The sequence below is a fragment of the Talpa occidentalis genome, unplaced genomic scaffold (genome assembly GCF_014898055.3).
Source record: "Talpa occidentalis isolate TD23 unplaced genomic scaffold, MPIMG_talOcc4v2.1 talOcc4.4, whole genome shotgun sequence".
Lineage (NCBI taxonomy): Eukaryota > Metazoa > Chordata > Mammalia > Eulipotyphla > Talpidae > Talpa > Talpa occidentalis.
Window position 1 is genome coordinate 34,815,590 of NW_023604295.1, and position 17,094 is coordinate 34,832,683.

A 17,094-nucleotide genomic window follows, 5' to 3' on the forward strand; every position below is an offset into this window, starting at 1 on the left:
GACCTACTAGGAGCAAAGGAACTAGTGGTCTTACGCTATCATTGCCTGATGCAGCATATTCATTAAAAGGATAAATTAGAATGTTATAAAATTTAGTACTAGGTTGTCCAGATAACCTATTTTTTGTTGTTGCTGGGATATAGTGTTTACTTGGCAAATAAATGCTTTTTCTAAACTCTTCCAGATACTGTCCTGATGTTTAACTTCCTTAGACAAGTTCAATAGAGTTGATTAAATTACACTAACTGCCCATTAGTTCCTTCCTATTTGGTCTGCCTGCAGTAGCACTTTGGTTTCTTGATGGAGTCTTCAGAGACTCTCCCGTCACATATGCATGACAGTTATCACCGTGTCACCATAAGAGATTATTTTAACACACCCCACTCCCTATCTTATGGCCACTCACTTTATTTTTCTTTGCATTATGTTCTAAGCAAACTTTTTCCCAACCCTGTTCTCAATTGTGAGGCATGGCCTGGTGGCAGGGTTATTGCCATTCACTTGCCCCTTTGAGCCTGTGAGCAATCAGAAGTGGGTGCTTCTGAGAGCACAAAATAATGCATGTGAAATAAACAGAGCCCCAGTTTCATGGTCAGTTAAGACACTGCCACGCACTTTATCTGTGTCCCCTTGACCAGAACCCTAAGCAGTCTTAGCCTAGTTCACTTTTGAGGCACATCACATGGGACTCCTCACTTCTCCCACACACAAGCACCTCTAATATCCATTGATCACCATCTGAGTTCACTTCTCTCTCCCTTGTCTCTTCCTGTGCCAGTTAAAGTGTCATCATTGTACACAGTGGTTTCTAAGCACAGTGAACTTGCATCATCTCCCAGGTTGCATCTGCACTTTGAGTGCAGGGCTGGAGACAATTATTTCCTTTTACTTCTAGACTCATAATTTTTTTTTTAAATAATCTGTATAAAATAAGCACCCTCTATTTTCTTATTGTCAGAAAAGAATAACAATTCTTTCCAACCTTATACAGGTCTTATAAAAGCTAAATAAATGAGGTACAGGAAAGCTGGCAGAAAGCCATACTATTACTTGAGAACTTTGAACTCCTAATCTTATCAATGGAAACTACAAATCTCCTTCTGTAACATGTCTGTGTTGCTCCCGGCAGGGAAATCCTGGAGGCAAGACCCTTGAGGAGAGACGCTCCAGCCTGGATGCGGAGATTGACTCATTGACTAGCATCCTGGCTGACCTTGAATGCAGCTCCCCCTATAAGCCTCGCCCTCCACAGGTAAGGGCTGTCCATCAGTCTCCCTTTGCCTTTCCTAGAATGTGAATCAACAAAGAGCTCTACTTCTTGAGCCCTTTCATTCTGTGTTCTTCTTCTCAGAATCAGTCATCAGAGTTGTCCTTTTATTTAATATCAACTTGTGTTAATTGACAGAACCATATTGATGCAATTAGCATTTTCTTTAAAGTAACACAACATCATTATATAACAGTGCTTGAAAAATTAAATGTGTTTTTTTTTTTTTTTTTCCGTTGCCTTGCTCTTTTTTCTGGCTGCGACTATGTGGATGTTTCATTACGTGCTGACCATCTGAGCTTGACTATATTGAAAGTGAGGGCTATGTCTTTGGTAGAGAAATTCCTTGTGTTGGATATTGAGGTGACTTCCATATTTTGGTTGTAAGTAATACTGCTTTTGTATGTTTCCCAACTCATATTCCTTTGATAGTTTGTACCTACTTTCTTTTCTTTCCAAAGATTGTGGATACCTTATACTGGCATCATCTATTTGAATATATCACTTTCTCCTCAGAATCACCAGATTTTGGTGATAACAACTAATCTCTTTTTTAAGTGCAAATGGTGCCTTGTTAGCAATTTTTCTTTGGATTCTTTCCTTACTGTGGAGCTTGACTAGTTTTCTGCTTCTTAATATAATGTCTGCCTTTCAGAAACTGATATTTTCCTGTGAGTGATTGTTCCCTACCTCACTGAGTTCTTGAAACATTAATGGTAAATCCATTTCAGTGCTTCTGTGTCCTCAGAGGACAGCCAGCAGTTTTAGATGCAAACCCTGGGCCAGCACTCTAGTCACTATGTTGTTTGACTCTCTATGATGTTTGCTTGACTAAGTGACAGTGCATATGACAGTTTTTGAACAGCAGCTCTTGAATTAAAAGTGGTTCCATTCACAATTTTTATACCAGTTCTGCTCCTCTGCTATGTCATCTCAACACCTCACAGCATAAAAGTCCTTTTTAGAGATGTTCCTATTACCTTTCCTAGACATATAATGGGAGTGTCAGCTATCGGGCACGCATAGCAACACACACAAGAGCTTGGCTCTTCTTCAATAGCTCTCTTTGCTTTTGGTTCCCCTGGGCTTGCAATAGTAAAAAAATAGTAAAAATCCCCCTTTTTTTTTTCCCAGTAAATATGTGCTGAGCACAGGTATGAAGCAAGCATGGTGATCTTTTGGGGTAACTGTTAGGACAAGAGAAGTAGATGGTTGAAAGGAGAAAAATAAAACCGACATGTCATCACCCGAGACCTTAATATTATTCTACAATGACTAATTTGTAAAAGCACAAGGAGAGAGTGGTAGATTGTTTTGAAGGTGACAGAATCTGAAAAGGTTTATAAGACTTACCTGTTCAGCTGGAAGGATGTGTGGAATTGTGCTTTTTGGAGATGAGGGGAGTATAACCTGAACCACAGAGGGGAAAGGTACATGCTGCATCCAATGAGCTGGAGCAGCTGCGTGTTAGCAGACAAGGCCACTGAAGGCCTGGATGGACTTTTGGACCAGAGGTTTCCTCCTGAGAGCCTGTGGACAAATTTGAAAGCCTGCTTAAATTTTTAGTTATTTATATGTAAGGGGACAATAGTTGAACTTTCTCAAACGGGGCAAGCTAAAACTCATTATGAAAATGGATCATAGGAAACAATACCAACTCTGGTAGGAATCAGAAAGATTGACCTGAGGCTGAGAATTATTCTTTACAAGCAGTGCATACTTCATGATTTCTGATCTCTGCTCAGCTTTAAACTTTGGTTCTCATCCCTCTGAGGACGTGCCTCAAGCCTGGTGTTGTCCCCAGCAAAACCACTGAATTTGCCACTGAGCTTAGATGCTTGAATACTTCTATTTCACTCTCCTATCTCCCCTTTTTATAACAGGGTTTTTGTTTAATTTTTTTTCTGTAAAATTATTATACCTTAATATATACTGGTGAGACTTGGCTTAGAGGTTTTTGTCTTCATTCTTGAAGACTGTGTCTACACATGCCTCCTATAAGCCACTGCATTTTAATGGGTTTATTCACCAGCTACATTTTTATTTGAGCAATCTTACTATGTACACAGACTCATAATCACTGATATTTGCACAGTGCTTTCCTGAGTCTGAAGCGCTTTCACATACAGTCTCACTTGAGAAAGAGGCAGATATCTCAGATATAGTTGGTATGCTCATTTTGTGCATGAGGAAACAGACTTAGTAGACAACTGACTTGTCTTAAGACATATGACGACAATGTGGGGATAAGTGGACCTTGACTTTAGAACTGTTTTGATTTAAAAAAAAAAAGTTTCGGTTTTTAACATTAAACAGATATCAGATTTGCCTAATTATAAATCAATATTTGTATATACAACATTAAATTCAATAATAAAACTCTAGTTCTATCGCTTACCACACAGTTAACCCCTTATACCTTACTGACCTAGTCCCACCCATTTTCCCTTCTGTTAACCACTAATTTGAACCTATAACCTAAAAGTTGTTCTTTTTCATTTTTTAGTCCATTTGTTGTTTCTCTGTGTAGAACATATAAATGTACCACATATAAATGAAATCATCCACTGTTTGTCTTTATCCCTCTGTCTTATTTCAGGGTATAATGCCCTTTAACTTCTATATTGTTGCAAATGTCAGGATTTCATCTTTACTTTCTATGGCTAAGTAGTTATTCCATTATGTAAATCTACACATCCTCTTTTTTTTTTTTAATTCTAGAACCATACTGAAGTATGTTATGGTTTTTAAAAAATATTTTAGCAATGACAAAAGTAATGAAATCAGTCATGAGTAAGAGTAGCTCTTGAATATGGCTCTTTCATAAAATGGAATACATCCAAAAGATTAAAAAATTAATAATGATAACTCTTAAGTAGAATATGTTGAAAATAAAATGAAACCTAATGTCATTATGCCTCTTTCATTGAGGACTTAAAGAGTGGCCATTGCAACTTTTCATTGTTGAAATTTAGAAAAGCAAGAGTTAATTGGGAGGTAGAGCTCACTTTTCTGAATTATTTTCTGTCTGGTGAAACTGAGTTAGACATGTTAGTCTTTACTAGTTAGCATAATTATATGCTGTGAGAATAATAATCACACACTTAAATTATTAAAACTATGTGCCAAGAAAGACGTCTGCTGTAGACTATGTTGTATTGTAATTAAAAGGAGTTTGGAAAGTCATGGAAGTGTAGACTGTTAATGCCCAATTTTGATGTTTCTATTTTTGATCCAAAGTAAATTGCAAAACTCATTGAGTCACCTGACTATTTAAAGTAGACTAGTAGGTTTATGATTTCTTACTCTTCAGGCATGTTTTGAGTGAACAAGTCTGAATCACCTTTGTTAGACTGCTTTGACTCATGAATCTAAGGGAAAATGAACTTATTTGTGAAATGTTGTATAGTATGGGGTACAACAGAGGGCCTCTCATATAACAACTTTGAAAACTGTCAAGTTCTTGGAATAAAATTTAAACAGGACATTTTTCTCCTTTTGCCAAAGAAAAGGATTCCTCAACATTAGCACTGTTCACTTTTGTATCCATGTTTTTATTTGGGACATGTGTTTAATTTCACAAATTTAATCATTCGCCCAACATTTATTAAGATCTCACTATGGACCAGGCATGGAGATAAAAAGGTTAGTGTCATCATGTCCTTACTCTAGAGCAATGATTAGTCTTACAGAGGAGATAATTAAATAATTCAAAAGTACACAAAATAAAGACTGTGTTGTGCTATTTTATCATGTGACTCACCAGATGTTGAAATTGTTGGAAAATAAAGAATAAAATATCAACATTGTTCATTACATCTTTCTAGGGAAGTGACAGGGAAGATTTCATGAGCAACTATCATTTGAGTTCACTTGCCTTTGTATGTAATTAGGACATGGGAATCCCGATGCAAAAATGAGAGGAATGACAAAGTCAAGGAATGTATAAAGTGAAGTCCTTGTTTGATGAATGTTAGTACAATTGCAATATGGGGAATATGGAGTGCAAAATGAGATGACAAATGAAAGAATCACATATACTGAGAACCTAAGTAGCTTTTTTGTTACCCAATGACTCTGACAGTAGAGGAGTTTCAGAATGTAGAGAGGATAACAATAGAGATTCTGGCTGTAGTGGGATTAAGGTAAACCCATTTACATCAGATATAAAAATATACATCCATGACACTTTACAGAGTTAGGCAATTAAACTATCTTAGTGTTTTGAAATAAAATTTCTAATCATTTGCACTTGTAATTGGGGAGTCGTTTTAAAGAACATATGTGAGATGTTTGGAGGTGGCTGTGTGGTTATTTGCAGACCCAACAGGATATTAGAGTATCTGAGCTCAGGTGGGCCATCGAGGCCATGTAGCCAACCTCTCACCTGACAGAAGGAACTTTTCTGTGCATAGAGGGAATGGACTTGTTCAGAGAGGCTCAGCTAGAGGCAAGATGACTGATTCTTTTCATTTTCCCTGAACTGTGACTTAATGGTCCTATGTGGATAATCACAGTAACCAAGGGACAGTGAGATATTTTTCAGCAATTCAGTTTATCCCAAAATATCACTACACTTTCTATAGAATATTTCTTGGAAACGCAACAGAAGAGTATGTAAATCAATATCTTACCTAAAAGGTGGACAGCATTTGTGACAGTGTAGCAACTTGAAGTTGGTGTGTGTTTCAAGTTCACCCATTAGACATCTTTTGTTAGTACCTATAAATACAGCTGGGGGAAACATTGAAATAATGTCATTTTCTTAGATGACAAAAGATAAATCATGTGTTTATGATTTTTTTTCATTCCTTGACATAGCCAAGTCTAATGTGGCCTCCTTTTAATTGCTGGCACAGAACTGGCTTTTCTTCTCGCATTGAGTTCAATAGGGTTCCAGCTAGTTCTTAGGTGACTTGGAAGAAACTTTCAGATTTATTCTTGTTGACTATTTTATGGTAATTGGGGATTCAGTACTGTTTATATCAAGTTGTTTATGAACTGATGAAGTAGATTTTCCTTATCCTCATTTAGACTAGTATGAGCAAATGTGGAGAGATTTTAGGATCTGCATAGGGTTGAAGATAGTTTGATAGTGTAGACTCCAATTTCACTAACAAGGACACTGTCTCATGCAGTCATCTCTCTAGAAACAGGTCTGTTGGTGTGGATTTGTCCACATATCTTGTGTAAGATAGCTTTTCCTTATTCTAAAATGGACATGGTGACCATAATTCTTCCCTGTTGCAGAGATGGAGGGGAGCAACAACATGTAAGATTGACTTGATGCAAAGGTCCAGTTTTCCTTTCTACTTTGTTTTGGGATCTTTCATTTATACCTGGTGCTTGCTTTAAATCTTTAGGGACCTGCAGATTTGGGACTGATCCTTTCTGAATGCTAGTTAGCCTATAAAGTGATATCTTCACTTTCCTCATTTAGAGAATTTCAAAAGTATTGAAACTTCCTAGTCTATGGGGAAGCTGAGTGCATAAATACTGTTTGGTTGTAAGGATACATCTTTAATTGCAATTCCAGTGCTCCCACACTGAGTTATTTTCATAAAGCAATAATCCGCGAGGCTGCCTGAGAAATTATTTCAGGTGTTATGTGTTGAAGAGAACTTTTTATTAGGAATGATGTGGCCTGAGGGTTTGGAGGCAGCGTAATCAGGGTGGAGTCTTGTGGTGCCGTGTATCTTCAATTCTCATGTGCTCCCTGTTCTAGCTCGGAAAGGCCATGAGCAGCTGCAGGGGAGATTAATTAGTAATGAAATTTTTAATATTTTGTTTTTTCAGTGCAACCCAAACATGCAGACTACTGGAAAATGAAAGGGACAATGTGTTGTTACTGTATGATGAGGTGTATACCATCTCTGTAGACAGAGACCTTGCTGTTTTTTTGTTTGGCTTCTTGAGAATTGGAGTATTGGAGTAAGAACTGGGTCTTACTCTGCTGAAAAAAAGAATATGTCTGGGCAGTTTCATTTTTCTTCTCCCAAATTGTACTGGGAAAATTTAGGAGCAGACTGTATTGTCTGCTAATAACTTTCTTTGGGAAATATGGTAAAAGTTGAAGCATTGTAGAAGTCTCATATAAGATACTAAATAGAACAGAGTAAAATACAATGTGCAAAAATACCATTTTAGAAGAAAAAGCCATCTAATTCTTTGCAGTGCCCATGTTTGGAAGATCAGGGTTATTTTGAATTAGTCTGTACCTGCTGGAGAACTTCAGTTAAATATCAATGAGATGGGGGTGGAGGAGTGGTTAACTGACTCAGAGCTGCATGGCATGGGTTTGATGATGGGCAATTAATTTTTAGATTGTATATAATTGCATCTCAATAACATTTATACCTCCTCCTTTTTTGGAAGATGATGTTTGTGTTTGTGTCATGTATGACAAGCACAATAAGGTTAGCCATGAAAATGTAATATTTTCAGAGTGTAAAATTAGACTGAAAATCTATCTTGGATTATACCTCTATAAAATTTTTGCACAAAAATGACAATTTTACATACTCCGTTGTAAGAGTGTCCTCTGGGGTATGATGTAGGTTGGTCCTAGCACTGTTTGTTACCAGATGAAGCTGAGCAGGTAGCTGCTGCTGAGTACCATGCAGAAGCCAGTTTTGCTGGACCTGGTGGAACCCACCCTTTGTTGGGGCGTGGGGTCTTCTATGATACCCTAGTCATTGGTCCTGGGGTAGTCTTTAACCATAATTGGTTGGCAAGACCTCGATGGGTTCTTGGCCCAGAGATGATTGTGTTATAATACACTGAATCATTTATTCCAGTCATTGGTATAAAAGGAAACAAGCAAAGCTGCCTGTTGAGCTTCTCCATTTTCTAGCAACATCTTAGTGGAAATGCTTGGCCCAATGTCCATGCAGAGGCACACATGACATTTGTAAATTCAAAGAACTTTCTGGTCAGGACAGGTTTGCCTATTTCTTTGCTCCTTCCCTTCTGTTTAAAAATCTATTTTGGTAACAGCCTTGATCTGAAACCACATGACACATTTATTTATTTTTAATTTAAAATAAATACCACAATAAAAATCAAGCTATGGTTTTTACTCAAGATGAGACTTCACATGCAAATGCATGAGTGTTTTAAGAAGAAAATTCCATACTTGAAATAAGATAGAGTCATTGATTTTTTTACATGTTAACACCCATTTCCTTTATTTATGTAATAGCTAAAATGAACTATAAGGATGATAAGGATGGTTTCTCTAGAGAGAAGGTTGGAGGTGGTTAATAACCAATCCTACCTATCACCATTCATCATGGTAACTGGTCTGCCCTCCATACAAAATACCACCCTGGAGTATAATTGCTAAGCTTCTTATCACATTGTGGAAAAAATACTCTGAAAATCATATATGTTATTCAGTAAGTTTATTAATGTTACCTATGAAACTTTAATTTGTTATGTTTCATAATTTGAACATAACTTACTTCCTATGAAATTAAACTGGGGGTTTTATTGAATGAAAAGGGCACACCTTGCTGCTAAGCCAGCAGGTAGGTATAGTTTTCTCTTGTAAATGCAGACAACGCCACTTACAAATTTTAAAATTTGTCTGTTTTCTTTGTTCCCTGGGCTTTCACCCAGAAATACACCTATACTGTCATATTGGAGTTCAAGACCATAGAAGGAAATTGAATTTTGTTTCTGAATTCAATTCAGAATGTACTGAATCATAAATTACCCAAGTATAAAATAAATGTTCTTATATTTTTAGCTCATAAACTATACCTAGAGTCAATATAAATGTATATAATACTTTTAGCTTAAACAGCAAAGAAGTAATTGTTATAAACACCACAATATGAAGACCTTGAAGCAAATTATCTTTTGTTTCCTGCCACAAGATGAACATACAAATTCATATGTATGGAATGAATTGGTGTATGTTAACATCAAAACTAGTAATAACAGTCTCCCTGGTGGTTCAAGGGGTTAAGAACTGCACTATGAAGCAATCCAAAGCCTCTGCAGCATGAGTTTGATTCCCAGTCGGCCAGGGAGCAACCCACATGGTGCCGCAGACCTCTCCTGTCTCGCCCGCTGCTCCCCTCAGCAGTGCATTTCACTCAGTCTGCCTGTTCTGTTCCCTACTCTGTCTCTCGTGAATCCTCTCACCCTCCCGCATCTCTGACCTTGTATGCATAAATAAATAAATCTTAAAAAAAAAAACAAATTTAGTAATAACATAAATATCCACATCCTGGAAATATGTTAGAAAGCCCAATATAGAGTTGACATAGAGTTAGTACATGACAAAGTTAGAGCTGCTTTATGATTTTTCTATAATTAATATGTTTTTCACCAATAAAAAAATAAATAAGCAACAAGTTTAGGCAAATATGTTTTGCAAGGGGAACCTAATGGTAGCTACTGAATTATCTAACATTTTTAGCTTTATTCCTATATTGCCTTATATCACTATGTGGCAATGTACTCAGTTGAGAAGATGATGTTATCTTAAATTATAATTCAATACAATGCCCATTATTTTGTTACTGTGATGATATGAAAACTAAATAAACATCAAGTTCATTTTTTGTACCCTTTGCAGAACTGCTGAAAAGAGCTGCCTGTTATGTTATTTGGCACTTCCTAATACAAAGATCAATGTGATAATTTATTTGAATCAATGATAGGAGACAGAAGTTACCTAACTGATGAACTGATACATGCTTCCATTTTTTATAAAACAAACTAGAAAATATATGCAGAATTATTGTAAGACTTTATTGCTTCTATGATTCATCTCTTTCTTCCTTTACCACACTATTTCTGATTCCTCCTGACCTGATATTTGAAATGTCACAAGTATAGACCAATTATAAAACATTTTAAAACTGTTTAATTGCCTAAATATGACTTGTGCTTTTAAAATGGAAATAAACTTTTTTTAAAAAGAGGAACTTCTTTCTTTCTTTATTTAAAAATATATTAATTTATTTATACAAGCACTGGGTACAGTCAGAAGCGCGGGAGGGTGAGAGAATTCACCAGAGCCAGAGTGGGGAGCAGAGCAGGCAGAAGGACCGAAGTACACTGCTGAGGGGAGCAGCGGGCGGCAGGAGAGGTCTGTGAGCCATGTGGGACCCTCCTCTGGTGGCCGGGGAGCAGCCTGGGATCGAACCAGTGCTGCAGAAGCTGCGGGCAGCTTCGCAACCCAGTGCTCAACTGCTGCACCACCGGGAAGGCCCTGGAAATAAACTTTTTATCTATACTTTTATATGTGCCTGCAAACATCCTTAAATATATGCATATCTCAGACTTTTTTCAAAGATAGAATTTAATTTTAAATGGATTATTTTGCTTATGTTGGTGGTAAGCAATGGATCCAGTAAAGTAACATATTATGCTGGCATAAATAAAATATAGGACTTAAAGTGGCCTAAAGAGATTGAATATTTATTTGTTCTTTTTAAGAATTGTGGTATTTCAGAAAGTTACAAGTACTGATAGTACTATTTTTATTACTCATTACCTGAATCATTCCTGAAGTGTCTTACATACTTTCTAATTCTTTCTTGATATCGTTACTAATTACATGAAAGTATTGAAAAATGTTGCTTTTTAGATACTCTTAGAAATGGTAAGCTCCTGAGAATATGGAATCTTATTTAGTTTCTATGCCACCCAACCTATGAGTGATATTTTATTTCCCAGATGGCCACCATATGCAAAATCGATCCTTACCATGGCAGACCAAGTCAGGAAACAGTTTCTATAAAGAACATCCTGAATGACTAAATATTCTATGTCATTCTAATACAAGAATGCCTTTTCTTATCAGCCAGTTTAGCAAAGCTAATAGTTACAATGAATAACTGTGTTGGTGGGGAAAACTACTTTAACAGTCACTTATAGATCAGACCACACAGACAGCAAGGATAGCAAAAAGAGTGAGAATCATGATAATCTGTTTGTAGCTGTGTTAGAACCTGTTTCCCAAGTATTTTCTATAGGAATGATATGAATTGAGATATGTCTTCAAGACCTCTGTTTTGTTATCCATCATATTGGGTAGGTAAAAAGAAATGAACAATACAATTTATAGATAAAGATATGATGGAGTAGAGACTAACAGGTACTTCGAAATCTGGGACTAGTCAAGGATTTTTTTCTGAAATGGGAAATTAGGGTTGAAGATGGTTGGTGTTATGTATATTTTTTAAGAGCTCCTTGGATTTTCTCTTTAATTCATTGGTTTATTCACTCATTTTCTTCTATTCTTCACTGACTATTAATTGAACATAAAATCTCTGTTGAATTGTTGAAAGATATTAAAGAAGATCAAATATGTGGAAAGACATTCTGTGCCAATTGATTGGTAAATTAAATATTGTTATAATGGTGTGCACCACATATTGATGTGGAACTTCAAAGCAGTACTTACCAGAATTAACTTCCTATATTAAGACTCTGACAACTCAACAAGAAAGATACAAATAATCCAATTAAAATAATCCAGAAAGGAACTGAATAGACATTTCACCAGAGATATATGCATAGAAAAAGATACTTGATGTCATTAGTATTGGAAAAATGACCACTTCAAAGCTACTGTGAGATACTACTTAATATACACTGAGATGGTCATAGTAATAGAATAGAAAAACAAAACACCAATTGACAAGGATGTAATGAAACTGAAACTCTCATATATATTGCTGATTTACTATAAAGTGTTGAGGCTATGTTGGAAAAATCTAGCAGTTTCTCAAAAGATTAGATTAGACGTAGAGTTATCACAAGACCAAACAATTGCATTCCTATGTGTTTGTGTGTATATAAGAGAATTAAAACATATATTCAAAAGAATTAAATTATATATTTTTGCAAAAGAATTAAAACATATATTCACACAAAACCCTGTACATGGATATGCATATTAGTATAGTTCATAATAGTCTGAAAGTGAAAATAGGGGCCTCTTTGGTGACGTAGGGGCTAAGTCTCAGCGCTATCACACTATCATTACTGTGGCCTGAGTTCCATCCCAGGCCAGGGAGCTAACCCACATATGGGCAGCAGACCTCCCCTATCTTGCCTACTGCTCTGCTCAGCAGTATATTTCGGTGGATCTGCCTGCTCTGCTCCCCACTATGTCTCTGATGAATACTCTCACTTCCTACACCTCTGGTCTATACCCCAGTTCTTCTATGCATAAATACATAAAATAAATCTTTTAAAAAATAAAAGTTGAAATAACATTAAAATCCATCGATTGATGAATTAGTAAGCAAAATGTAGTATGTCCATAAAATTGAATTATCATTTAGCCACAAATGGAATTAAATATTGATACATGATATGTATATATGATATATATACATGTTTTATATGTAAACACACATACATGCATATAGGCAAAACCATATATGTATATATGGACAAAACTTAAAAGTTTTATGCTATATGCAAGAAGTCAGACACAAAAAAAATTGTGTATTGCCAATTATATGAATTATATGAATTATATGAATAGAAAAATATATAAACCCAGAAAGGTAAGTGATTGCTAGTGAATCGGGGAGAGGAGACTAGGGCGTGACTATTAATGGGAACAGGAATTATTTTGGGAATGATTAAAATATTCTGGAATTAGATAGTTGTAGTGATTGCACACTTCCTTGAATATACTGAGACCCACTTATTACACATCTTTAAAGGGAGAAATTTGTTGGTATGTGAGTTACATCTCATTCAAAAATTTGTAAAAAGCTTTATATTGAGCAATGTACCTGGAATACACAGGTACATTGTGTATGGTCCTCACCTTAACAAAGCAAACAGTATATTGGGGGAATACAAACTGACAATTATAGGGCAGCATATACATCCTAAAGAAGAAGCACCTACAGGATGTTGCTAAGAGTAAATGTAGAATTTCACTTTGATGTCATGGAAGCTGTCTGTGCCTCTTATGCTCATGGAGACAGGAACATCTAAAGGTAGATTCAGACTTCTATGTAGCTTTAGAGAGCAGAACAAAGACTGATATCTAGAAGCAAAAAGAGGCATTCGACATTATAAGGACAATGCCTAATAATAGTAAAGGCAGTTAAATTCAGTGTAAACTGCCCAAGAAAAGTGTGTGTGATTTCATTGAAGTGTGAAGTGTGTGTGCTTTCAATGAAGTGTGCTTTCATTGAACGCATTTGGAATAACCCTAGCATTTACTAAATTGAGTTTACTATTTAAACTCTCGTACCCTCAGTTATTAACCTGACTTATCAATACATCTCAGAGTTGACATGAGGACCATGTAAAATAAAGGATGTGTGTCTAATGTGTGCATACACTGTCTTGCACACAACACTATTATTTCCGTTGCTCTCATCACCATCATCATTAGCAAATGAATATTGGCAATAATACTGGAAAGGAATTCAGGCAACAGATGGGAGAACTGATTTGAATGATAGGATTTCATGGTACTCTCATTCTTGGTTACAGGGACTTGGAGTTTTCTGTTCCCTGATATAAAACTTGGAAGTAAAGACAAAAGACCTTGATTCTATTCCAGACACCAAAAATGACTATATCTCTGCCTAAGGCAGACTATTCAGCCTCAATAATAGCTTTGTGCTATTTTACATGATAGCTAGTATAGATGTGATATATTAGAAATGTTACTAACAGGAATTTCCAATGGCCTTCAAGATGGTCTTTATGAGTATCAGTAATACTCTGGGGTCAGTGAGATGGATTCTAGGTGAAACGGTATGAGGGTCAAGAAGGAAACTACTTCCACAACTTTGCAAATAACATGTCTTGTCTTAAACACAAACAAATGAAACAAACTGGTTAGACCTTTGGAAACAGTTCTTTAAAATGTCTTAAGAGGTACTGAATTTCCATGATTGATTGAGATATCTAATAGGAGATCACTACCTCTCTGGGTCTGTTTCATTACCTGTAAATAGGACTTGAGGAATAAAATGATGTCTCATGGCTTTGAGTTGGCATGGTTTTTGTCCTGTATATAAGAAAGCTATATAGACTTTCTTTTTTTGTCCTTTAACTATTTCACTCTAGAAGATTTTTTTTTTCTTTAAGATTGTGTTGATTTGATGGGAATCAGTATGTGCAATTGGAGGGAAGTCTGTGCAAATTAGAGGACCAAATTCATATTTTTTTTTAAGATTTATTTATACAATAGCTGGGGTATAGGTCAGAGGCACAGGAGGGTGAGAGGATTCACCAGTGTTAGAGTGGGGAGCAGAACAGGCAGACAGACCAAAAGCACTGCTGAGGGGAGCAACAGGCAAGACAGGAGAGGTCTGCTGCACCATGTGGGTATCTCCCTGGCCGGCCAGGAATCGAACCCGTGGACAGCTTCCTAGCACTGCATTCAACCCACTGCGCCACCAGGGAGGCCCCAAATTCATGTTTTTAAAGGTAATGTGAACTGAAATTCATGATGTTCAAGATTTAGAATGAACTTCATAGAGTTTATTTGAAAGGCAGTATACTATAACAATTAAAGTCATAGTTTCTAGGATCAGACTGCCTTGGGTTCAAATCACAGCTCAACAACTTTCTAACTGCAAACTGGGCTAGTCACTTAAATATACCCATCATTTTTTTTTCTATAATGAGTTTAGTTGCCATACCTACCTCATAAGATTATAATAAGGAATAAGTGAGTTACCACATATAATGCACTTAAAACAGTACTGGGCATATGGTTAGTACTTAACAGATTGTATAATGGGGAAATAATTGTTCATTCTTAAATTGTCTGAGTTGTTTTTATCTGAAAAGTTTTATTTTATATATATATATATATGTTTTAAAGATTTATTTATTTATTTATACAAGTATTGGGTACAGTCAGAAGCACGGGAGGGTGAGAGAATTCACCAGAGCCAGAGCAGGGATTAGAACAGGCAGATTGATGAAATACACTGTTGAGGGGAGCAGCGGACACGGCAGGAGAGCTCTGTGGTGCCATGTGGGACCCTTGCCGGCGTCTGGGGATTGAACCGGCGCTGCAGAGGCTGCGGGCATCTTCGCAGCCCAGCGCTCAACCTCAGTGACACCAGGGGAGGTCCTGATTTATGTATTTATTCCGTAATGTCCATGCAACTGTATGGAATAGATTGTCCATCTTGTATATATGCTAGGGATTATTCTTACGATGTCCCAAAAATTGTAGGTCTAGTTCTCTCCATGAGTGTCTGAACCTTTTGGTTATTTCAGTGGCTTCTAATGCATGGACTCCAAAGACAGAGCTAGAGTAATGTCCTTTCATCTGACATACGCATGAATCGACAGTCTGTTTCTGTGGATTACAAGGTAATCCCTGTAATAATTGAACAAGGTTCACTTAAAAGTAAAAATCTTGACTTATAAGTTATGAACTTATCACACTTTAATATGTCTAATAGTGGATGATGTGATTTATTTTCATCATACCTCATTTGCCCAGGGACTGAGGAATTTAAAATGATGGTTCAAGTTACTGTTCTTCAGGATGCCTTGGAGGGTTTGCTAAACAACAGATTACTGGACTCCATTCCCAGTTTCTGACTTGTTAAGTCTTCAATGAACCTCAAGATTTGTGTTTCTAAGAAGTACCCAAATAATGCTGAGATGGAGACCACACTTTGAGAATATTCAAAACTTCTTGTCAATTGAGTGTTTTGTAATCTGCACACTTCTTCCTTTTTCCATCCTCATGGCTGTATACCGCTAAGATTTGCTCTAGTGTGGGCAACAGACTAGCTTGATGTCTTCAATTTCTAGAGGAGGCATCCCTAACTTAAAATTTTTCTCCAATTTAGATAGGAAATTGACAAAATCTGCAAAAATTTTTAAAAATCTGCAATGACTGTCATTGGCAATTCATGAACTAAAAAGCATTCACATGTAGAAAACTAGAATTCCAATTTCAGCTCTGCCATGTTTGGAAGCAAGACCTTCAGTTCTCTTTGAACTTCATTTTCTTAGTCCATGATGAGAATAACTTCTCTTCTTACCAGGTATGGTTTTGTGGGAAGTAAATAACATACTGCTTATTAAAGTGCTTTGTAAATTATGAAGCAGTATACAAATGCTGTTTTTCAAACTCATCTCAGTTATGATATGGAATATCATGCTAAACATAATGATTTTATGATAGGTATATGTTTCACCCATTCATATAGGGCAAATATTGACTATTCTAAGCTGTTTTCAGGAGGAAATGGTACATTATAAACTTCTCACCTCTTACACAGACTCTTTTCATTTCCTTCCAACGTTAACTTCTCTTTGTGTACAAGTTATGAATTTTTCTCCTATTATTCTTTCATGTAAGATACCATGCGAGTCATATTTGTTGAAAATGAAATTAGTAGTTGCTGTTTTGTGCAAAATAATTTTTTTTTGGCATTTGCAATGGAAAGAGAAATGATTTGAGTCAAGTGAAATGTATTTACCTCATAATTCCTCCCTATAAACATGTTGTATAAGCCAGTTCTTCTTTCTTAGCCTCAGGTACCTATTTATCAATGAGGTTAGTTCTGACTTACTCCTTCCACTCTCTATGTATATGATAATCGATTTATACAGCAGCATGTAAAAGATGTTCTTCTCTTTCTAGAGAACCTCTGAACAGAGTGTCCACATTGACCTCAGTCGATTCTACTAGAAAATTTTCCCTTTCAGGCCTCAGGCCTGACTGCTATTTGCATTTCAGCTTGAAACAGTAAGCTTCTTCCATTCCTTTCCTTCTGGATATAACTGGTCTCTCTTGGGACCTCTCTGGTCTTTTTTTTTAGGGCTTGCATTTCTGTTGTTATAATTAAAAC

At 36.3% G+C, this 17,094-nt stretch overlaps 1 protein-coding gene across 3 annotated transcripts in view; it reads left to right on the top strand.

Moving 5' to 3' along the window:
* The window catches only part of LPP (LIM domain containing preferred translocation partner in lipoma), a 640,196-nt gene that overhangs the window by 314,657 nt on the left and 308,445 nt on the right, over positions 1-17,094 (top strand). For all 3 annotated transcript variants that reach the window (XM_054700434.1, XM_054700432.1, XM_054700433.1), the window contains exon 7: positions 1,130-1,252. In XM_054700434.1, the coding sequence (XP_054556409.1) occupies positions 1,130-1,252 (123 nt within the window). The remainder of the gene's footprint in view (positions 1-1,129; positions 1,253-17,094) is intronic.